Here is a 25,642-nt window from a genome sequence, read left to right on the forward strand (position 1 = left end):
ACTTGTATTGTTTTCATACTCGTTTTTTCTATCCCAATGTGGAGTTTGAAAATAGAAGCATACTCTCATCGCTTTGTTTCCCTCCTATTCAGTACGAAGAACTAGGGTTTAATTGATGTAGAACATCTTAGGTTCTTAGGTTCTTGATGTTTCTGTAACTGTTTTCTAAGTTTCTTGTTTTTAGTTAAGGTTTATTATTCGATTGATTAAAAGAAATAGTATTCTTGTTTCTCATTCTGTTTTAGATTCTAGGGTTTACTTTTATTGTTTTGTCCCAGTTAAAAAATAACCAACTCTTGTTTAGCTTTAAGCCTATAAAAGACTCTCATATTCATTAATAAAATCATCTTGAGGTATTATTTATAAAACTCTCCATGCTTTGCATCAATTGGTATCAGAGAGCTCGATCCTAGCTCGCTCCCTTCCCAAACTCAGATCTTCGCCAATCTCAACCATGGACGCGAAAGCTGATAACTTGTAGAAATACAAGTTATTGTAGGCTCTTTTATCGAATAACGAGACAAAGTGTAGAAAAAGAGTATCAAAAAACCATGATTATGTTGAAAAAGCATAAGTATTTAGATATACACTTTATATAAGTATCCATGCCTGTTTTACTGAATTTTAGTGTCTTAACATAGGAATAGAAATAAAAGAAGAGATTAGTGAATCGCAGAGAATATCATGCAAGAGCTACCCATGAAGAGCCCATCTGGCAAAGATAAATGCTAGGCAAGGATCTATATCATCACGCGAGAACGGTTAACTAGAGACAAGAATGTAGTTGGAGTTGATGTGACTTGACAAAAGTTGCATTCGACGCTGACATGATCAGAAGGATAGAAGATTTCCACCGAAATTTGCCTATATAAAGTCTCTTTCTACATCAAGAGAAAGTGTGCCTAAATAAGTCAAACCTTAGAGAGTGGTGGAAAGGATTAGCCTTTCCATTGTCTGTAAAGAGATTTCTTCTTCTTCTCCGATCAGGCTGTGAGTGACAGTTTGGAGTTTGAAGGAAAGGAAGACCATTTCCTTTTTTCCTTTAATTTGTAATCACTTTCCATTCTCTTTTCTCTCCATTTTTGTTTTCTTTGTTATATATATTGTTCATATTGTACAATGGTCGAATGCCTATATTCTTTTAAATATATATTACATGTTTATATCTCTTCAATCCATTCATCTCTTTACTTTTCATCTGTCAATGTGTTATTTGTAGTTTAGGATTTATGAGAGATTATTGATGTGTTGTTTTGCTTATAACTCTTATTGGGTTAGTTAAGTTATTTCCATCACTTGACTAGTGTATATCGCCAACTACCCGAGAAGGCAAGTAGCAAGGATATGGTTAATGGGCACAAGGAAGAGTTTAGAGACAAACTCCACTTTGGCAAGATAACTTCCATCATTTGTACTCCAACAGGAGGACAAATGTAGACAATAGGCGCTGAGAGGTTGTTATCCTTAAACGCAGAGCTCTATACGTTTTATAACTGAAATCTTCTAAATATATCTCACCTAACTAGGTTGAGTCATTTGTACCTCGACAGGAGAACAAGTGTGACATTTAAAGACTCTGAAAGGAGCTCGCCTTAATGATAGACTAGTTATGAAAGCTATATAGCATCAAGACCTTCATGGCCTAATCGCCTAGTAATACATAGACATTCCTTCACCTATTCTTAGTACAAGTTAGTTCGCCTCATCTAAGTCCCCTTTGTAGAATCTCTAGCATACATAAGTAGTTATAGTTCCGCTTACATTTATTTATTCATTATTAATTATTCTTTATTCTTTATACTGTCTGAATGATGAGTAAATCCTAGAACTAACCTTTGATATCAATTCACTGTGTTCGACTCTGGATCATCCAGATAAACCTATTGTTTCGCTTATACTTGGACAAGCAATAGGAAAACTTGTACTTAACGAGAACTTGGCTCTCATGCGATAAAGAGATACATAGTGAGTAATTCACATACAATGATCATGACCGATGACTTATCACATAGAATTAATTATGCATATAAACAACCCTGAGTTCGACCGTAATAAGAAAGAATGAATATCATTACTTCAACAGAAGTCTCCAGAAACCAACGCTTGCAATTGCTGGAATAAGCCATTGAAGAACTCCTAAAGGGATAATCATATATGATACAATCGATAGTCGATTTGACTAATCTCATCGCTTGAATTCATGTGCAACCCATCGAAGAAGTCGCACCAATTCAACCTCCAAGAAATGTCCCTACGAAAAATCAAGAATGACTGAATCAACAAGAAGTACAACTAAGAAACCAAGTTGTACACATCCACAACAATCAACTTTATGAGAACAACCTACCAAGCTACATGATGGATGATTCTGACTCTTCCGATAAAGACAATCTGTTGAATGTTTGTCAAGATCCGCAAGCTCAAAGAAGATTGGGTTTTTGACCATAAAATCAAGAAGATCAATAAATAAGAATGAAGGTGGATCTTCCTACGATCAACGATCGAATGGACGATGAAAAATTCATTGATTGGACTAAGAATGTAGAAAACTTTTTTGACTACGTTAATACTCCAGAATACGATAAGGTTCGATTGGTGGCCTTCAAGCTCCTAGGTGGCGCTAGTGCGTGGTGGGATTAACGACAAAATAATAGGCGACTATTTGGTAAACAACCTATTAGAAACTGGCCGAAGATGCTAAGGCTCATGAAAAAACGATTTCTGACGATCAACTACCAACAATTGCAATTGCTCTACAATTAATATCAACAATGTCATCAAGGCTCGTGAAATATCATGGACTACACAGAAGAGTTCCATAAACTAGGTGCTCACAACAATCTCCCTTAAAATGAACACCAACAAATTTCTAAATTTGTTCACGATTTATGAGATGAAATTAAAGACATTGTCCACTTACATCCACTCACTTTCTTCTAGATGTTATTGTTTAGCGTCCAAGATTGAAGAGAGTGATGAGATCAAGAAAACCAAGACTTAACAACGAAAGAGAACAACAACAAAGGACGAATCCACTCACTCGTTTAGAAATTGTCAACAAGGGAGCTCATCCACATCTTCACTACCCATCAAGAAGGATGACATTCCACTAAAAAATCTAGCCATAAAAGCAAGTGAAAGCTCTAGTAAAAAGAAAGTTTATAACATCTATACTCATCCTACTTTAAGTAAATGTTTCAAGTGTGGTCAACAAAGATGTCTCTCCAACGAGTGCCCTTAAAGAAGAGCTTTGACAATTGGAGAAGGGTAAAAAGATGATGATTCAAATGACAACAACTATGCAGTTTCAACCCTGGATGAGGGAGATCAATTGTCTTGTGTTGTTCAAAGATTCCTTCTCACTCCAACGATTGAATGCATACCTCGAAGAAACTCTCTTTTCAGAACAAGATGCACAATTAATGGTAAAGTGTTTCAAGTTATTATTGATAGTGGTAGTAGTGAAAATATAGTGTCTGAAAGCTTGTTAATGCTCTAAATTTAAAAACTGAACCCCACCCAAACCCCTATAAAGTTAGGAGGGGGAAGAAGCTACTGTTAGTGAGGTTTGAACTATATCTTTATTCGTAAGACAACACTATAAAGATCAAATTATATGTGATGTTCTAGAAATGGATGCTTGTCATATCCTCTTAGGATGTCCTTGGTAGTATGACACTAATTATATATATAGAGGAAGAGCTAACACCATTGAGTTTGATTGGATAAGTAGACGAGTGGTTCTTTTACCTATAGGTAGTTCACCTAAAACAAAACCTAGCTCTAGTAAGGGTAAGAAGCTCTTCACAGTTCCCGATGTAAAGATTTCATGGCCAAAGAATACCACACCTCTTTTAGCCTTTGTCATTATAGGAGCAAACATTATAGCCACAAAAACAAAACTACCTATTCAGATTACTCACCTTCTAGCAGAATTTGCAAAAATCACAGAATCAACCAACTCTTTGTCACCCCTTAGGAATATACAACACACAATAGACTTAATGCTTGGTAGCACATTACTTAATCTACCACACTACAGAATAAACCCTAGGGAGTACCAAATTCTTCAGGGACAACTAAAAGAACTCCTTAGCAAAGGTCATATTCAACTAAGCTTAAGTCCTTGTGCTATCCTAGTTTTACTTGCACCGAAAAAGATGATAATTGGAGGCTTTATGTTGACAGTAAAGCCATAAACAAAATCACAATCAAATATAGGTTTCTCATCCCTCGTTTATCTGATCTCCTCGACCAATTAGGTAATGTCTCTAACTTTTCTAAATTAGATCTTAAGAGTGGCTACCATCAAATTTGAATTAAACCAGGTGATAAGTGGAAAACAACATATAAAACCAATGAAGGGCTATTTGAATCGTTACTTATGCATTTTGGTCTGTCAAATGCCCCTAGCACTTTTATGGGTGTAATGAACCAAGTCCTCCAACCTTTTTTGAACAAATTCATTGTGGTATACTTTGATGACATACTCATCTATAGCTTCACTAAAGAAGATCATCTCAAACACCACCATTTACTCTTGAATGTCTTACAAGAAAATGAACTTCAAATTAACCTTAAAAAGAGTGATTTCCTATGTTATAGCATTCATTTTCTTGGCTTTATCATAAGTTCTAATGGTGTTATTGTTGATCCTAAAAATATCGATTCTATTAGTTCTTGGCCTCAACCAAAAACTTTAAAAGATATTCAATGTTTTTTAGGCTTAGCTTCCTTTTATAGAAGGTTTATTAGGAATTTTAGCATTATTGCAGCTCCCATGACAAACTGTTTAAAGAAAGGTAATTTTCGGTAGGGACCAATTGAAGAAGACAACTTTTTAAAGTTGAAAAAAGTCTTGGCTAGTCCCCTATTTTAAAATTATCTAATTTCGATAAATCACTTGAGGTCGTTGTAGATGCCTCGGGTTTAGGAATAGGAGTTGTCCTTAGTCAAGAGGGCCACCCTTTAGAGTGTTTTATTGAAAAGTTAAGTGCCTCAAGACAAAACTAGAGTACCTATGAACAAGAATTATATGCCCTCATTCATGCCCTCAAACAATGGGAACACTATCTCCTTGCTAATACTTTTATTTTTCTTAATGATCATTTTTCTTTGAAATTTCTACATTCTTAGAAACATATTAGTAGAATGCATGCTTGATGACTCTAATTCTTACAATGCTTTGATTTTGTGATTAAGCACACTTCAGTTAAGTCTAATAAGGTTGTTGATGCCCTCAGTCGAAAAGGTATACTCCTTACCACCCTTAAATCTCAAATAATTGCCTTTAATCACCTTCCTACTTTGTATCCTACTGACAGTGATTTTGGGATTATTTAGAAGGCTTGTTCTAATCATAAACCTTGCAAAGATTTACCACATTGTTCATGATTTCTTATTCAAAGGTGATGTTTTGTATATACCTCATACAACCCTAAGAGAGGCCATAATCAAGGAAGTCCACTCTAATGGCTTGGCAGGCCATTTTGGCTGAGACAAAACTTTGAATGCAATTTCCTCTAATTTCTTTTGTCCACGGCTTAATAGGGATATCACTAACTTCATTAAAAGATTTTTTATTTTCTAATCCATTAAAGGTAACTCTCAAAACATAGGTTTGTACACCCCTTTACCTATCCCTTCCACTAGTTGGGAGGATTTAGTTATAAACTTTGTGTTAGGCTTACCAAGAACTCAGCGGGGTCTTGATTTGGTTTTTGTAGTTATGGACCATTTTAGCAAAATGGCTCATTTTATCCCTTGCAAAAAAAAAACTTTTGATGCTTTGAATATTGCTAATTTGTTTTTTTGAGATATTGTTAGGTTACACGAAATTCCTAAAACACTAGTATCGGATTGTGATGTCAAGTTCTTGAGCCACTTTTGGAGATCCTTATAGAAGAAATTTAACAGTAATTTTCTATTTAGTACCGCCAGCCACCCTCAAACTGAAGGCCAAATATTACTAACCATACTCTTGGCAACCTCATCCGATGTCTTATCGGGGATAAGCCTTAATAATGGGACCTAGCATTGCCACAAACTGTATTTACCTTCAATCACAAGCAAAACATACAATACAATCATCACACATATAAAACTTCACTTGCCATATAAGCTTTCTTTAGAATAATCATTCCTTTTCATAAACATAAGTCATAAAGAACAACATCATAAACAACGTGGACTTTGGAAGGAAAGCTTTAAATCAACTTAACTTTAGAAAAATCACTCACAAATCCTAACTTTTTCCTTAGCTTAGAACAACTTAGCAAACCCAAAGTCTTCTTGCCTAATAACTTCTCTGCAGAACAGTACTCACTTAGCTTTTCTTAACAAAATTTCAAAATAACACACATTTCCTTCTATTCTCATCTCTTATTTATATTAATCATAAGTTAGATTAGTCATCTCTTAAATTCCCAAAACTTATAAGCTCCTACTTAGCCGCAAAATGCATGAAATCTACTTAAGATACCTAGAATATAATCTCGATCGAGATCCTCCAAGATCTTCACTTTTCTCGATCGAACATGTTTGAGATTATGCTCGAGAACCCTAACTTCTTAAGCTTTTGTCCTTCATCTAGGCCGAGCAAAACTGAGTTTTACCTCGAGATTAACCTTCTGTCTCAAATCTCAACGAGATCTCACAAGGATGCCCCGAGATTCCCTTTTCAAGGCATTTACTTTGGCTAACAACCGTCGATCTTCAACCCTCTTATTTAACTTTTCTTTTCCAAAATGACCCTTCTTTTTTAGGCATGGGTCTCACACTCAATTTCAAATGTTAGCTCAAAATTAGGTAAGATAAGCAAAGAAGCATTACATAGTTTATCTTTCAAATCATTGAAAGTACACTCTTGGGCTTGTCCTCGCTCAAGCTTTACATTCTTCTTAATAAGTTCATTAAGTGATGCAACTATGGAACTAAAATCTCTAATGAATCTCTTACATAAGCCAGCTAAGCCATGAAAACTTCTAATTCCACTAGCATTCTTAGGTATAGGCCACTCCCTAATCGCTTTAACCTTCTCAAGGTCAACTTCCACTTCATGTTTAGAAACTACAAAACCTAGAAAGTTTTCATTTTCCATGCAAAAATAACACTTTTTGATATTAACATAAAACTTTTTCCTTCTAAGTGCATCTAGAACACAACTAACATGCATAACATGATCCTCTAGTGTTTTATAAAAGATGTCATCAAAATAAACCACAACAAACTCTCTTAAAAATTCACACAGTACATGGTTCATAAGCCTCATAAAAGTACTAGGTACATTAGTTAAGCCAAAAGGCATAACCAACCATTCATACAAACCATGCTTAATTTTGAAAGCGGTTTTTCATTCATCTCCAACATTCACCTTAATTTGATAGTATCCAGATTTTAAGTCAATTTTTGTAAACAGACTACAACCATACAATTCATATAACATGACATCTAACCTAGGAGGAAGTTTGTACTTAATTGTAATTTTATTAATAGCCATACAATCTACACACATTCTCCAAGATCCATCTTTCTTAGGTACAAGAAAGACAAGAACACTACAAGGACTTGAACTTTCACATACATACCCGTGAGCAAGCAACTTTTCAACTTGTTTTTGAATCTCTTTGGCCTCTTGTGGATTGTTCCAATATGCTCGTTGATTTGGAATATGAGCACTTGGAATAAAGTCAATTTTATGCTTGAGAATAAAGTCAATCTTATGCTTGAGACCCTTCAATGGTGGTTAATTCTTAATTAGCTCCTTGGAAAAAAAATATCTTTGAATTCCTGAAAAAGTGACATAAACATACTAGGCAAAGAGGATTCAAGGTCCTAAGTTAGCAAACAAGCTTCTTTAAATGTAACTGTGAGTATGGTTCTTTTTTAAGATATAACCCTTCGAACCTTACAATACTTAGCACTCCAACTTTCTAATTTTTTCTTTTTTTCTCTCTAATTTGCGAGCTATGATCTTGCTTTTCTATCAATCTCTCATTTTCTCTCAAGCTCTCTTTTTCTTCTCTCAATCCATCATTTTCTTTCGAACTCTCTTTTTCTTTTTCTTTAACTTTTGCATCAACTTCTTCTCTTCTAATTTATTATAACTTTTCTTGATTAATAAGAACTTCTTTAGGAGAAAGGGGTACTAGTACAATTTTTCTACCATTGTGTGTGAAAGTGTAACAGTTAAGAAAACCATCATAGATTACCTTTCTATTAAATTGCCAAGGCCTTCCAATGAGTATGCCATCTGTATGCATAGGTACCATGTCAGAACATACTTCATTCTTGTATCTCCCTATGGAAAAAGGATCTTCATCGACTTAAGTCATTCCGAGTTCTCCACAATCATTAAGCCATTGTAGTTTGTAAGATCGTGGATGGGGTCTAGTATCCAAGTGTAGTCATGAGATTAAACTAAAGCTCAACACATTTATACAACTTCCACTATCAATCACAACATTACATAATACATTTTGTATAAAGCAACGTGTATGAAAAAGACTTTTTCTCTGATTCTTCAAATCATCCTCCTTCATGTGTGTACTTAAGGCCCTTCTAATGACTATAGACAACCGTGAAGTATCTTCCACTTCTTCCTCTCCATATTCATCACTCGTAAATTTGTTGTCTCTTCATCATCTTCATCTCTCCTCCTCTAATAATCATTATCTTTTTATTAGGACATTGTCTACTTATGTGCCCCAGTCCTTGATATTTCCAAAACTTAAGGTCTTTATTTCTACTTGTTGGTGCCTCTACCTTTTGTTTTGTTTTGTTTTGTTTTTTGTTTTTTTATTATGAGGATTCTACTTTATCTTTAGTTTTATCACTTCCTATCTTCACTTTAAGTTTATAATATGTAGATTTTTCACCATGTTTCCAAGAAGTTGAATGGGAAAAATTCTTAGAAGTGTACCTTGATTTGCGCCTTTGAAGTTGCTTTTCAGCTTTTTCTGCAAGATGCATTAATTTCTCCATATCCTTACAATCTTTTATTTCAACATGTTCAGCCTCATTAATATTTAAACCATGAAGGAATCTGACCATAGTATTCTCTTCATCCTCATCCATATCCAATTTTTCCATCAACATCTTCATCTCCTTGAAATAATCCTCTACATTATTACTCCCTCAGCGTAACACCTGAAGTCGTTGTGCACAATCTCTCAAGTAATGTTTTGACACAAAACAACTCTTCATAAGCTCTCTCAATTCTAGCCATGTCTCCACTAAATCCTCATGTCACCTCCTCCTCTTAGAACACACACCTTATCTCACCATGTTTATGCATACCCCTTAAAATGAGTAATAGAGATAGTTAACTTCTTCTCTTTAGAGAGATCATTACTATGAAAGATATGTTCTTTATCTTATGTTCCCAATTGAAATAGTCTTCAGGATTAGACGTATCATGAAATTTTGGAAATTTAACTTTAATGTTTTCAAAACCTCAGTCTCCAGGGTTGTTTTCTCTTCTACCTTATAGTCTCTATTGTGAAAACTTCCCCTTCCTCTCGGGCCATATTGCTCCCCTCTCCATGCCTCATCTATAATGAGATCAGAGTCAGATTCATTTTACTTTAAATCTTCTTCCTTCTCAGGATCCCTTACAACCTGTTTTTTTACTTCAAGTCTTTCCCAAGCTTGCAACCTTTGTTCTAGTCTGCCTAACCTTGCATTAATTAAATTCTCCAAGTGTTGCATGATTTCCTCATTGAGTCCTTGTAATTGCCCCTGGGAAGCACCTCCATTATCTGCCATTGCTACAAAATAAAAAAACAAGTGAAAGACAAGTGGACATCTCAAATCACTCCCTCACATGTTTCTCTCAATAGGTGAAGTCCACTCGTGTTTACACTCAATTTTGTAACACTCCTTGCAAATATGAACTCTTTCTCTAGGTGATATCCAAGAATTTACAACAAAGTTCAGAAGAGCAAGCAAACAACAAACCAAGCAAGAATGACTATAAAGTACTAAACTTAAGCAAAGTATCAGTTGGATGCAACAAAAACGAAAACTAGAAATCAAGAACCTAATGTTCGGGATTCAACAAACTAAACAAGTAGCAACAAAAATTATGATGCCTATTTTCACCACATGCCCGAGACAACGCGGAGCAGCCGACGTTCTCAAAATGGTTAGTTTTAAAACAAAATAGGAGTTGCCACCAATTTTTTTATGGTGTGATTGAACACCAAAATATATAGTAAACACTTTTTAAATAAAATCATTAAAAAAATAGTGTGCAAAAACTAGAGTTGAGTTCAAGAGTCACTTATATGAGGAAGATATTAGCACCTCACAACATTCATTTTGAAAATGGTGGCCAAATTTCAAATCTTGAATTGAAAATATTCTTTAATTTTTTTTAAAAAAATAATGTCTTATTTTACCTCTCATTACTCCAATATTTGAAGCATTAATCTCATAAAATAAGTAGAGAGCATTCTATCAATTAGACTATATTGAAGAAAATTTTCGCACCTCAAGAAAGTAAGAAATTAGTACAATTCATCAAAATCCATCGTAGAAATACCCTTCTAATAAAGAGATTATTTTAAAAACATTAATTAAAATCATTTTTTCTTGGGATAAAATCTTGGACTCCTAAAGACGTGATCCCTTACCTCAAAAATTCTAGGAAATCGGACTTCTAAATTTCCTAGATTCCATTGTAGGATTTTGTTTAAGAAAAACGGTATAAGTTATTAGAAAAGATTGATTAAGAAGCCTTATGAAATCATAGATTAAATTTTGAACGTTTGAAAAACATAAAAATTATAACTTTAAAGAAAAATTGTCTAAATGATTTAAAAACAAAGGTTTTGTGAAAGATTTTAAAACTTATAAAATTTTAAATCAGAAGGATTTTAAAACAATGAAAATTTTAATTAGAAAGATTTAAAATTTTTAAATAGAAATCGAATGGAGGCTTAATAGAAAAATTAAATAAATAAAAACAAAAGTAAAGAAACATTAAAACAAATCGAGCAAATATGAAATAGCATATTGAGATAAAAAAAAACATATTAGAAATCGATCTCGAACTCTCAAAGAATCGACTCCTCACCTCAAGAATTCTAGAAAATTGGACTTCCAAAATTTCTAGATTTCGTTGTTGGTTTTTTTAAAAAAGAAAACATAATTTAAAATGTTAACAAATTTAGATAATTATTAGCAATAACATATTAATTTGACCATAAAAGAAGGAAAAAATAAAATATTAAATAACATATAAAAGACGAGAACATATTAAATAAGCAATAGATGAGAAAATATTAAAGAAGCAATGATCAATACTATGAAAAAATGAATTAACTCAATCAAAATGCTAATTATAAAAAAGGTAAAGATACAAAATATAGAGAATAAAACTTAAAGAATAAATTAACAAATGAAAGACATAATAATAATTAGTAATAATAAAAGATATATAAGAAGGTATGAAGAAATATGTAATAAATTTTAAAATATATATATAAAAGAGAAGTTCACAAGATAATAAATAAATAATTATAAAGAGAAAAGTAGAGAAATAAGAATAAGAATAATAAACAAATATTTAAACATTTAGTTTTTTTTCTTTCATTTTTTATGGAAGCTCGAAGAAAGATAAATAAAATAAGAAAAATAGTAAGAATAAGAAAAAAAATAAAGAACTTCGAAGAAAAAATAAACAAAATAATGAGAAGAAGAAGAAAAACGAAAAGAAAACAAGATTGAGATCCCAACACACTAAACTCACTTGTTGTTTGAGGTGTGGATCATTGGGACCAAAAGCCTATCATATACCTCCAATTAAGTTAGAGTTTTTTGTGTGTTGGATTCTTGGCATTGTAGGAAGAAAAATGAAGATTTAGGGGTTGCTAGAAGAGAAAGTAACATGGATGGTTTAGATAATTTTTTTTTTAAAGAAGATATGAAGGTTAAGAGAAGTAAAGGACATGGAGGTTGAAAATTTAGATGAAGAAGAGAGAATGTAAAGGTTGTAAAAATTTCTAGGGTTTTTTATGTGGCCTTTTCTATATTTATTTTGTAAAAATCAATCAAACAAATGCACCTTAAAACTATTTATTTTCTTATGAAATTTCATTGGCTTACGACCTATGAAAATTCAATTGCTTAATTGATGTGCTTGGTTGAGCCGCTTCCAATTGTTTTTCTAATACTCTCTCTACCAATTCAATATCTTTTTTTTTTCCTTACACTACAAGAAAATGAGGATCTCCTAACGCCATTTCTAATGTCGGGATGAGGTATGTTGGAAAATAGCTATCTGCTGATGCAGTAAGGTGTGTGTTAGCAGGTTCACTGTTTCCCGATGTTGATTTCACAACGTCGGGAGTAGCCACCCAATGCCCGATGTCGTGCACGTAGACATCGAGGAAAATGAAACAATTAAATAATATTTTTCTTTTTTCCAACACCATGCATATATGCGTTGGGGATTGCATGGCTACTCCCGACTTATACATTTACTGCGTCAGGAAAAAAGAAAACAATTAAATAATTAGTAGGCTTTTCCCCGATGTCATGCACTGGACGCTGAGAGTAGGGGAACTATTTTTTGTCATATTTTCTATGATGCCACGTGTTAAAGTTCAATTAAGCAAAAAAATAGGTTTAATTTTTTTTGTCTAATTTTCTATGTTGCCTCGTTTTCATCATGGCTGTTGGGTTTGGGGTCTGAACTATGGACTTTTCTTTTTACAACGTGTTTTCTAGAATCTCTCACATGTTTTCTAGAATTTCTTCCTTCTTTGTCATCTCTCTTCCATATGCTTCTTTTTTCACTACAAATCTAAACAATCGTGTCAATATCAAAACGATAGATCTTGGTACAAGATCATGTAACAAGATCATTTCGATTTGGTAAGATTGTTTAAATACTGATACACAATCGTTTCGTTTATATTTGGTACAAGATCTTGTACCAAGATCATTTAGATATTGGTACATGATCGTTTCATTTAGACTTGGTACAAAATAGTTTAGATTTGGTACAAAATCATGTACCAAGATTGTTTTACCAAGACTTGAACGATCATGTATCAATGTCTAATGATCATGTACCAAGCTTTTTACACGTGTGTGTGGCCGATTAATCGCATGGTATTTTTGTTATTTCATATTGTGGGCTTCTAGGTTTTTTATATTTCAAAATTGTTCCATACGATGTAAATAGTTTTGCGTTTTGTTCTTCTTTTTAAAAATTCCTATTAACTCTTTATTTTTTATAAGTGTGCCTATTTTTTTTCAATAATATAATATAATTCGAAATTATTCCATAATTTAGAGAGATAATATTAGTTTCTAAAAAATAAATTAAATATTATCAAAATTTGATATATAATTAAATTTAAAACAAAGAAACTAACTACAAAATAAAAGTGAAAAAAAAAAACTTTTTAAAACTATTGTCAACCTTAATAGTAATTGTATGTGAATATAAAAAGTTTTATCATCTATTTTATAGAAATTATTTTTGAAACAGGTCTATATATAATTAACGATTAACATCATAACTATCTTATGAAAATTTAATAAAAATATGAAAATAATATATAAGGAAAATTGTAAAAAATATAACATTTAACAAAATATTTACGTATCATAGAAAAATCAAGTATAATAAATTTTGTATTTTAATACTTTTATTCCATGGAGGATAAATAATTTGTTTATTTTTTCTATTTTTGAAAAAAAATCCAAATTATAACCTTTTATATTTTGTCAAATATTGTTATAACTTTCCCTTATGAAAGAAAATTAGTAGACTAAAATTTAATAAACTTCAGATCAAAATGATATTTTACCTAAAAAATTATCATCGGTTTTAAAAACATCCGTTCAAAAGTCACAATTTTATCATTTATAAACAATTCAGTATTACCTATGAAGTATTATAAGTGTGTATGTAATTTTTTAATTAACATTTGAGACTTGAAATAGTGTGGTAAGGAGAGCACCAAAATTATATTAGCTAGTGAATTGTAGCCCCAAAATTTGGACAACCACACTGTTTATATCACATTGTTTTTAGTCTTAAATTTTTTAAGAAATTTGAGTAGATTTGAAATATTCTCTCAAAAGTTAACATACAATATTAAATATTTTAATTAAGTTCAAGCAACTTTTAAAAGAATAAATTTATTCTTAAACTAAAAATAGAGTCTACTTCGTCTACTAATAAAAATCAGAATAGTGTTGAATAATGATTTGAAATGATTGAAATTAACACTTTTTTTTTTTTTTTTTTTTTTTTTTTTGCAAAGTGAAAGTATAGAATAAAACCAAAGGATAGTTTAACTCGAATTAAAACGATCTTTCTCAAATTGGAATAAAGTATATAATATTTACTTCCTACATCAACTTTTTTAGTAAATATCTTATATTAATGATATTCATAACATAGCTTATTTATGCATGGAGGTATCATGTGTGGGGGAAACAAAATCTGTTTTCTTTAATATTTAATATTTCTAAAATAACTTTCACATCAATTATTAAAGTTGCCTTTTTTACAGCTATAATCAATCATTATGAGAGATGGAAAAGTTGGCCTTTACGAGGATGTAGACTCTAAGGGGACCATCCTAACCTTCTTCTCGTGTTTTAAAAAACTAATATTTAATATTTACACGTTTTGTTTTTTTTTTTTCCATTTTAATTACATATTTATCCCTCAAAGCAATTAAAATTGAGTCTTCAAACCCATATAATTATAGAAATCGTAATAATCTATCTAAGTTTGGATGGTTTAATTTTGAAATGTTACCACTGGAATGGATCTCAATTCCTTTTTATCTATTAGCAATTCCACTTTACTGTCTGGAAATTGATAATCAAATATAATTTAGAAAATTCGATATATATAAAGTTATTAACATTATGTTTAACAATTGGTTCTATGGTGTAGTGGTTAGCACTCTGGACTTTGAATCCAGCGACCTGGGTTCGACTCCCGGTAGGACCTTCACTGTTTTTTTTATATATATATAATTTTTAATTTTCCGAATTTCCAAAATGACATCGTTGTGGGGGCAATGAGAGAAATGGTGATAAGCCCAAGCCCATAAAATGAAGGCCCAAACAAGAAGCCGACAAAAAACATGAGTACACGTGGCGATATACAAATGGGCTCTGACTCTGAGGTCGCAAAAAGCAAAAGTGGAAAAAGATAGAGTACTTTGGCGGTGCATCATAAGCGCCACCATGTTGACAGTTAAAAAAATACTGTTTGCTCCCGTGAAAAAGCAGTTTTCTTCTTTGTATTAGTTTATTAGTGAAGAACTGGAAAGGCACGAGAAGCTAGTGGGCGGTGGGGTGGGCGAAGCGAACCCAACACTCTTCCATCATAAATGGCCCTATTTCTCTCTCTCTCTCCTACTTTTCCCCATTTTTATGCTCTCAACTTTCTACTCCCACTCCTGCTGGAGCTTCCTCTGCTGCAGAAGATCCTTGATCTACCTCTTCACCAAAATGGTGAACGATACTGAGTATTACGACGTTCTCGGCGTTCGTCCTTCTGCTTCTGAGGAGGAGATTCGTAAGGCATATTATCATAAGGTTTGTTTCCTCTGATTGGTTGCTTTTTTTTTTCAAGGATTGTGAGTTCTATTCGTCACCTTATTTTATCCTTTATTTTTTTATTTTTTTAAAAAATACTTAGTATTTGTAATATTCGTTAAGATTTTATTTATTTTAAAAAAAATAATTCTAAATTTTATTTATTTTAAAAAAATTCTAAATTTTATTTATTTTAAAAAAATTCTAAATTTTTTTAATATTATAAAATCTTATGATAATTATTATTTTTGCAAAATCTTTTATTAAAAGAAAAAATAAATATTATTAATAAAAATATCTCTCTTTAAAAAAATTATTACGTTTGACTTATTTTTATATTTTTTAGGAAAAAATAAAATATTTTATTTTATACAAAATCTTTTAATATCATATTTGATTTATCATTTTAGAAAAAGATAAAATAATTTATTTTATACAAAATTCTTTTAATATCATATTTTGATTTATGTTTAGGAAATTTTCTAAATATAATAAACTATTGAAATATTTACAGGCCTGTAACAAAACCCATAAATTTAGCAATTTTTTAAATATTCATTTAACCTCCATCCTTGTTTTTTAGATTTGGGTAACCAAATTTATTTCTTTTTATTTGTGTTTCTTCTTTTTCATGGTATCGTCTTTCTTCTTTTCTTTTTTAAGTGTATAAAGAATCAAAAAAATAGTTAGCATTTAAATTAGACTAACCAAAAACTAAAAAATTGTGTATAAAGAATATTGAAAAAATTTGGTTAGGAATTTAAATTAGAGTAACCAAAATAAATCGTGTACCCAAATCTAAACGATCATATACCAAATTTTGAATTTTTTTTAGATTTGGAATCCCAAATATAAACGATCGTATAGCTAGATCGTATAGCTAAATTTAAACGATCGAATATCAAATTTTTAATTTTTTTTAGATTTGGAACCCAAAATCTAAACAATCGTCTAGCCAAATCTACACGATCGTATACCAAATTTTGAAGAAAAAAAATGGTTTAGATTTGGGGTACGTGTAGACAAATCTAAACGATCGTGTACCTAATTAATTAAAGGATCGTGTACCAATAGTGTACCTAATTAATTAAAGGATCGTGTACCAATCGCGTCACCAAATATATTAGGGGCATTGTTGAAGGGTATTGTTGGACCTCTGTGCTTTTTCCATTTTTAGAATTGTTTTATAAATGTAAATAATTTGCCGCTTTTTTATATTTTTGAAAAGACCTCTTATGTTTATCACTTTAGAAAAAAAAACAAATAAATTCATTTTGGACAAAATCTATCAATATCATATTTTTATTATTTTAGAAAAAAGAAAGTTAATAAATTACGTAATATCTAATTCAATTTTATATTTATTAAATTTTCTAATTTGTAGCATACCGAGGTCTATAAATAGGAAACTTTGATAATTTGGATAGGAAGTTGGTATTAGAAATAGAAAAAAAGTTTATTTAGAGAGAATCTTTGTCAAAAAATTCTTTGAAGAAACTCTTCAAAAGGTGGGTTTTCAACTTTTTTTATTTATCATTTTTATTTTTATTTATTTATTTGTCTTTTTTCTTTGCTCTAAATATAATTTTATAATAAAGGAAAAATTTAATTGGAAGTTGCATTAAGTAGTGATTTGCTTTCAATGATTCCCAACTTATACAACAACTAATTTACTTCGAGATTGAATCCTTATTTGGTTCTTCTCTTCTTTAACATAAAGAGAGAAAAAATGTATAAAGAAAATCTCTTATGTTTTTTTTGCCACTTTCTTTTTTTTATTCTATAAAAAAAATCTTTTAATTTTTTCCAAAACAGAGAGAAAGAAAAAGATATAAGTAAAAAGTTTTTGTATTATTATTATTATTATATTTTATTATTATTATTATTATTATTATTATTATTATTATTATTATTATTATTATTATTATTATTTTCTTTTATGGTGCCGCCACCCGTCTGTTCTCAATTTTTTTTCTTCTTTCTAATTTTTATTGGTTTTCGTTTATTTATAATTTTCTTTTTAACTTATTATTATTATTCTTAATATTATTATTTTATGTATATATAGCAACCCTTGTTCTTTTCTTTTTATAACTTTTATTCATTTAATTATGTAGTTTTTTTATATTTATAATTTTTCTAATTTCTTATTATTTTTATTACTATTATAAATATTATTATTTTATTTTATAAATTTTTTTATTTTTAATTTACCGCCGCCTCTCTATTTCCTTTTCTTTTATTTATTTAATTATATATATATATTTGTTTATTATTTCATTTAATTTTTTCTTTATTTTATTTATGGTTAGTATGTATCTTTTTTTCCTTTTCTTTTAACTTATTTTTATTACTATCATAATAATTATTATATGCATGCATTAATATCTTATGTTATTTGCCTATCGTGTGGTATATTTGATTTGGTTTATGATGTATTATTCCTATTTGACGTTTATTAAATTTTTTTGAAGTTTTTAAAATATTTTTAACCTTAATTACATGTACTTATATACTTTTGAAATCTTTTTTAAATTTTCTTTTTTAAACCACTTAGAATCTTTTTAAATTAAATATATATTTTATAATGTTTCCTAATCACACATCGATTTTGCTAAAAAAATCTTCCGATAGAATCTAGAAATTTCTGAGGGTCCGTATTTCTAGATTCTTACAATGAGGGATCAATATCTTTGAATGATCCCAAGAAAAATGAATTTAATCAATGTTTTTTTTAAAAAAAAATCTTCATTTAAAGATTAGCCTAGGATAGATTTTAAGAAATTGTAATAATTTTTCCTGAGAAGATTTTTTTCTCAATATAGTCTAATTAATGAACATATTCCACTTACTTCATGTTATCATTGCTTGAGTGGTAAGCAATGAAATAAGACATTTTTTCTAAATGAATTTTATTCAAGAGATTCAATTTGGCTACCGTTTTCTGAACATATGCTAATACATTTCTCGTACATAAATGACTTCCGAACTCAACTCTAAACCAATTTTTATTTCATTTAAAATTATTTACTTTATTTCGATGTCCAATCACACCGTAAAAAAAAGATTGGTGGCGACTCTTTATCTTTTTTTGCTTTTAAAATCAATCACTTTTTAAAGACGTCGGCTGCTTTGTCTCGGGTACGTGGCAACAAGTCAATTGATGGAAATTGTAATTGAATGACAATGGGATAAGAATTGTTTGATTAGTTTCATATTTGAGTTAATTGTTCTCGTTCAGGCGAAACAAGTCCATCCGGATAAGAATTTGAATGATCCTCAAGCTGCTGAAAGGTTTCAGGCATGTATATGGTTAATGTTTTGCATAATGCGGAACTTTTCCTCAGCTGCTGAAGTTGTTTGCTATATACCAATTACTTTCCGCAGGCGTTGGGTGAAGCTTATCAAGTGTTGAGTGATGCAATCCAAAGAGATGCCTATGATAGGAATGGGAAGCATAGTGTTACTAGGTTAGATCTCTTGATTGAGATTCATTTGTATATGTGGTATTCCTTCATCCACGCTGATGTCATTCTTTTTAGTTAAACTGATTTCTTCTCCTCCGTACTGTTCTGTGCTATTCTTTCTTTTGACATTATTGGATTTATGATGTTCAGGGAATCCATGCTTGACCCTACTGCTGTTTTTGCACTTTTATTTGGAAGTGAATTATTTGAGAACTACATTGGACATTTAGCTGTAGCATCAATGGCCTCATTTGAATTAGAGAGCGAATCTGGCAATCCAGAGAGATTACATGATAAGTTAAAGGCAAGTATATGCCATATCGTGTTTACATGTTTCAATAAGTGCGTATCTTTATAACATAGATTTGTTTTTTAGTTTAACACTTGCAGAGTGACAGATCAAACAAATCTTTTGTAATAGATCTCTTATATATTGGGCAATAATGTTTGCTTGTAGTAGCATAGGGTTGTCGCTTATAATATGCTTGCTACAACAGTTTATTTGGTAGTCAATCCTTTCTCTAAACAATTTTTATATCTAGAAGCAATCTTAGATTATAAGGAATTCTATTCCTGCCCACCACATTCTCTTTCGTTTTTTGTTTTGTTTTGTTTTTCCTTTTCTAGGTAGGACTCTTAGGAACATAAATCTATTTTATTATTTGTTTCTCTCTTTACACATGTTTGTCTCTTAAATCTGAAAAGATTCCAACATCTATGAGAGGCTGTGGTTTTAGCTTCCCACAAAGTTAGCACATAACATCGAACTCTTCCATGCTCCAGACAAGGGGATGTTTATTTGCATGGATAGTATGTTCTTGTGTTCAAGATTCACTTTCTCTAAACCATCTCCACATCCCCGATATGAAACTTATCTATTGTAGGCTATCCAGAGAGAAAGAGAAGAAAAACTTGCACGCATACTTGAGGGTTTTCTTAATCAATATGTTCAAGGTGATAAAGATGGATTCTTACAGCATGCTGAATCTGAAGCTAAAAGACTTTCTGATGCAGGTAAGAACTATTATATAATATGGCAATTACACTCTTCCTTTCCCGCCCTTTTCCTTTAAGATTTCATTTAATTACTAAATTTGACCGTCTCTTGTTACAATTCTTATGTTATTCTATTCAAGAATGTTATATTTCTAGCCATGTGGAAAGACACATTAATAAGATCGCGAAACTTTCTTGAAAGCTTATTGATGCAGGAGCCATCTTGTATCTACTTTGATAATTGTAATTTTCTCTATCTTGGACATGCAGCTTTTGGCGTTAATATATTGCACACTATAGGCTACATTTATTCTAGACAAGCAGCACAAGAGCTTGGAAAGAGAGCCATTTATCTTGGTGTGCCATTTGTGGCCGAATGGTTTCGCAACAAGGGACATTTTTGGAAGTCACAAATAACAGCTGCAAAAGGCATGAAGATCTCAAGCTCACACTTGGTCTTCTTCTTCCCAGGGATGATTGAGTATTTTGCTACTTAATAATTTCAACTATTTATATGTATCCAGGTGCATTTCAGTTGTTACAACTTCAAGATGATATTAGCAGGCAATTTAAAATGGATGGTAGTGGCCCCGGAACTGATATTGAATCGCATATTCAAGCGAATAAAGACACATTCCTCAATTCTTTGTGGAAGCTTAACGTGGTTGACATCGAACTAACTCTTATAAATGTGTGCCAAATGGTGAGTTCTCTCTTTCTCTCTTTATAAAACATATTTGGGAACTTATCAAATTATCTAGGGAAGTTGGTTGCACTTAGTTATGATTCCTAGGAAATTAGGACTTGGGAAGTATTGGCTGAATTGGTACTTTGATATTGAAAACAAAAAAATTCATTAGTTATTGGGCACATATAATGAATGTTTTGTTGTTCAATTTATTCTTCAGGTGCTACATGATAATACTATTAAAAAGGAAGAACTAAAAGCTCGCGCTCTTGCTCTGAAGGTTCTTGGAAAGATATTCCAGGTTGAATATTCTCTCTTGTTTTTATTGATTGTCAGAGGCCAAGCAACATTTTTTTTCATTATTGAAGTTTTCTTAGTTTTACTGAAATTTCGTTGATGTCCCACAAGTTTTGGATTTTCATACAAGGATCTAGTGATAATGGTTTTTAATGGATATAGTGGCTCCTCTCTGATGTCAAAGTCACACCACTATAAAATGTCAAGATGTTTTGCATTTTGATGATGTATTTTTAAGAATAAGAGTGATAATGATCCAGTTTTTAAGGTCTTGTCTTTAAAACTACTCAATGTCTTCATCAGCAGGAGAAGCAGGCGCAAGATAGTGGAACGTCAAGAAAGAAAGGTGCTTCTGTAGTAGATGACGAAGGAACAAGTTCAGATAGCAGCGATGATGAGGATGATCCTCGAAGACCACTGTCGTATCGAACTCCTTTTCTTACTCAGGCAAGTACATCAACTCTCCTTCTCTTTCCATACAAAAGGGATCCACTTTATCTCAAGTATATTGAAACTTACACAGAAAAGTTTTGCTAACAACATATATATAGGTTAGAATCGATCACCAACTTGACTCTTTATGTAGCTCCTGTAAACCAACGTTGCTAGTCGGGACGCTAGGTTTTCTTCTTAAGCTCATACAAACCATAAGAAATACAAATACGACCAACTTACCTGAATGAGTAATGGACTCGTTCATTTTCTGTTTCCTGAAAGTATGACAAGCTTTTTCATAAGTTTTTATCTTTCCAATTGCGTCCAAAATCGTACTAAACACAATTATCTAACCTAAATTTATAAACTTCTTCAGTTCTTCTATTAAATTGAAGCACATGTGTTTATTTTAAAATGCATCCCATTATTACCCAAAATCCTACCGCTTTCTTTAATTTTAGACTTGAATCATCAATGTACACACGAATTTACAAGCTATGGAAAAAGCAACTTTATAGTTTTTGAGAAAAAATAAACACAATTATCTAATCAATCTGCACAGACACTGCATCTACATCTAGGGGTCCTTGACCCATGACAAGAGATTTTGTATTGCCTTGTAATATAATTCATGATTACAGAGTTATGACTATCAATGCAGAATTCACCACACATTTTCAACATTTGTACTTAGTGACACTTTCTTACTAACTCATGTAACAGTAAAACAAATCTCTAATATTCGTCATAGACATTACAAAGGAAGACCTCCCCCTTAACCAATTATCACTTTAAGCAATTAATCAAGTCACATTTGATCTTCAACAATCTTGAATCCCACTTTTGATTTTCAATGAACAAGAAAGTTAATCAATATATTTGACTCACCAAGAAGAACAAGCACACTTTCAGCTTTTTCTCTTCAATCACAATCAGAACAATGACATAAACTCTTATTTTTTCTGCGCTAACCAAACACCCATAAACCATAAAGATAAATAAAACGCTAGAGAATCAACCAACCTGCATAGACAGGAATGAATCTCAACAACCAGAAACAAATCTTAACAACGCAGCCTAAACAATAATATTTTTCTGAAACAAAATAATGAATAAATGACAGGAAGTGAGACCACCAAAACAACAAACTCTTCCTTGGGACCAACTTCCTTTATTTGTTCAGACAAGCACATTAGTAAACACCAAACAACCATAGCCACAACTAGAGAGAAAGATAGCCCGGGCACATAATATAAACATCACACAACCAATAGAAAAACTGAAGGAAACCAACCAGAATCGAAATAAACATTTCACACGTTTTATTCCAAAAGACAGAATCAACCATCCGAACAAAGGGCAATAAAAGAAAACAAAAGAGAGAAACAAAAAACTATATTATTGTACTGAGATAAAACCAAACCAATCAACCCTACACATAAAAACAGAAGTAGGTCCAGAAGAATCGGAAGGCCCATCCTGAGAATTTGCAATTAAGGAGTGAAGAGCATGCAACATAGAGTCAACCGTAGAACGCCTACCAAACAGACCATTAACTATTAAGGGTTTGAGATTCACCAGACAACAATTGAACCAGATGAAATGACAACTCAGAAGATAAGACTAACCCAACATATGGAATCCTCATATCAATAGCAAATGACTGAGGATCAGATCGAGGAGAACAAAAACGGGCAGAAAGGCACATGAGACCCCTAACACAACCAATAACTGAGAGATAAAACTTCGAGAGTAGGACCTGCAGAGGCTGCTTCAATGAGGATGGAAGGATTTTGCGAAAGAAGAAACCCACACAGAAGTCGAGGAAAGCAGATAGGAATGGTGATTCCAAACGTATCCACATACCGCAAGACATGATGAAAAACAAAATCTTCAACATCCACCTTAGATCCAGTGCTAATCAAGAAAATTAAATTACCAAGAGTGGTAGAAATAGCAGACACATTAGTAGCTAGATACCAATTTGCAATGCTAATTTTGTGGAGAATTACATATTTAACACTCAATTTAATGGTAGGTAACTGACCATCAGCAGGCCAAGAATGCGTAGTACCCTTAGACAACTCCAAAGCCAACTGCTCATGAGACGGGAGAACAACCGAAAAACCAGCAAACAAGGATACCTTCAAAAAAATTAAGAAGAGTAGGAGAGATGTAGAAACTAAAATCATGAACATGTACCTTCTGATATTCCTAGGCACTAGGGTCATTCAGATCAGTAGGAAGATTAACAATAAACTCTCGAATCAGCTGAGGATAGAAGTGACCAACCTCAGTGATGGTAGGTAGGAGACCACCACCGGTGATCAGGTCAATAATGGGAGTGCATGAATGATGCTAATTAGATATAGTCAATTCATCGGCAATACGATGTTGAACAACGTACTTCCTCTTATGTACACTATCCTCATAATGAAACGGAATTTCATTAATAGGAACAAAACGTACACTAGGAGGAAGTTTATGTCTACCAACTTTAGTAGAGACCACCTCTTGCCCTTTGGTAGGAGGGCGACGAGGAGCCTTTGGAACTAAAGAAGGCGGAGCAAAACTAAAGACAAGTTGAGAAGCAACAGGCACAAATGGGATAATGTAAAAGTCGTAAAAAAACATATTAGCGATATCACTAGACTGAGGAGGAGCAACAAAAGTAGAAACCCCAAGTGAAACAATAGCTACAATAGGAACTGAATGACCCAATGGAACGGAAGAGTCAGTTGAAGGCATATGAGCAACCTGCAAAACAGAAACCAAAACAGATCTAGAGCCACTTTGATTTTTCTACTCAGTGACACTTTCTTATTGACTGATGAAATAATAAAACCGATCACTAGTATTCTGCATAAACATCACAAAGGAAGACCACCCCTTAATCAATGGTCACTTTAAGCAATTAGTCAAGTTGCATCTTATCTTCAACAACCTCGAATCTCACTTTTAATTCTCAATCAAAAAAGCTTTTTCTACATACTTGATTCACCAAGGATAACACGCACACATTTAGTTTTTTCTTTTTATTCGCAATTAACTCGATACCATAACCCATTATTCTTTCTACTAACCAAACACCCACAATCCAAAAAGTTCAAAACGTCAGAGTCTCAACCAACCTGCACGACCAGGAACGGATCTCAACAACTAGATTTTTTCAACATCCAACCAAAACAATATTATTTTCTCAAAAACAAAATAATAAATAAATAACAAGAAATTGAACCACCAAACACAATAGTTATGTTAAATTACATAGTCATTCACAAGCTTCTAATTTTGCGTTTAAAATTCTTTTTGTTTTTCTGAAACATTTAATAATGAGTTGTCATCATGACATTTTTAGAAATTCCCACACCTACTTGTCTCATATTAAACATGTTAGTAACAATTTTGTTAATTTTAAACTTTTCAAGTACTTTGAAGATTTACTAAATGAAATAAGATTTACTAAATAAAATTATTTCGACAACTACTTTCCTAAAAAAGGCATATCAACAACAAACTTGAGATTTCAAAACTTAAGCATCCAACTTTGGAGTTATTGAAAGGTTTCAATTGTTTTCGAATAAATCAGAAGAATAGAAATTCTAAAAACCACACCTCAGTCTTTTTAAGGTTTTGTCTCTCTTAATTTTCTATGCCATCAAAGGATATGTTTCTTTAGTTAATCAAACTTGGTAAGTCTATTTATTCTTCATTAATAGTACTTCTATTTAATAGTACTTCCATTTGATTGAACTAAAATCAATAATACTTCCATTTAATTAATCTACTATCTGAACGGAACATGGACACGGTTGAAGTGCTATATTATTTGTTCATGTCGTGCAGGGTATAGGTAGACTCTTCAGATGCCTCTGTAACCCAGCATTTGATGTTGACGATGATGAAATTGTGTATAAAAGCAAATGATAAATATATCTGTTGATGAAAGAAGGTTTATCTCTCATCATTCAACAAGCATAGAAGGCTCAAAGCCTTCGATTGTGTTGACAAATGATGTGGTTGAACTAAAATCAGTGGTCTCCCTTGTTGCTACAAGTTGGCATCATGTACAATCAACGTTACTTTTTCTTGATATCACAGACCACATATATTTTATTTTTCTCCAACCGGTTGCAAATATAAAGAAAACAATGGTGCTACAGTTTGTTTAGTACGAAATCAT

At 31.8% G+C, this 25,642-nt stretch overlaps 1 protein-coding gene and 1 non-coding gene across 5 annotated transcripts; both read left to right on the forward strand.

Annotated features, from left to right (window-relative positions):
* Positions 1–14,911: 14,911 nt before the first annotated feature.
* TRNAQ-UUG (transfer RNA glutamine (anticodon UUG)) lies at positions 14,912–14,983 on the forward strand. Its single transcript has one exon. It is a non-coding gene; the product is annotated as a tRNA-Gln (tRNA).
* Positions 14,984–15,252: 269 nt separating this feature from the next.
* LOC103485662 (chaperone protein dnaJ 10) lies at positions 15,253–25,586 on the forward strand. Of its 4 annotated transcripts, none has more exons than XM_051082812.1 (10): positions 15,253–15,576; positions 18,818–18,877; positions 18,964–19,082; positions 19,194–19,347; positions 19,928–20,057; positions 20,310–20,468; positions 20,564–20,742; positions 20,948–21,028; positions 21,328–21,471; positions 25,306–25,586. In XM_051082812.1, the coding sequence occupies exons 1-10, from the start codon at positions 15,412–15,414 to the stop codon at positions 25,384–25,386; spliced, it is 1,272 nt and encodes a 423-aa protein (XP_050938769.1). In that variant the 5' UTR covers positions 15,253–15,411; the 3' UTR covers positions 25,387–25,586. The 4 variants fall into 4 exon arrangements, with proteins under 4 accessions (XP_050938769.1, XP_050938770.1, XP_008441572.2 ...); XM_051082813.1 differs by having other exon boundaries at positions 15,254–15,576; positions 21,331–21,471; XM_008443350.3 differs by having other exon boundaries at positions 15,259–15,576; positions 18,964–19,046.
* The last annotated feature ends 56 nt before the right edge of the window (positions 25,587–25,642 follow it).

The sequence above is a fragment of the Cucumis melo genome, chromosome 3 (genome assembly GCF_025177605.1).
Source record: "Cucumis melo cultivar AY chromosome 3, USDA_Cmelo_AY_1.0, whole genome shotgun sequence".
Taxonomy (NCBI): domain Eukaryota; kingdom Viridiplantae; phylum Streptophyta; class Magnoliopsida; order Cucurbitales; family Cucurbitaceae; genus Cucumis; species Cucumis melo.

Excerpts from the sequence above, each read along its gene's own strand:
- LOC103485662 (XM_051082812.1), top strand. The coding sequence starts at position 15,412 with ATGCTCTCAACTTTCTACTCCCACTCCTGCTGGAGCTTCCTCTGCTGC. Across the intron at positions 15,577-18,817 it reads GTAAGGCATATTATCATAAG|GCGAAACAAGTCCATCCGGA; the intron begins GTTTGTTTCCTC and ends GTTCTCGTTCAG. Across the intron at positions 19,083-19,193 it reads GAGATTCATTTGTATATGTG|GGAATCCATGCTTGACCCTA; the intron begins GTATTCCTTCAT and ends TATGATGTTCAG.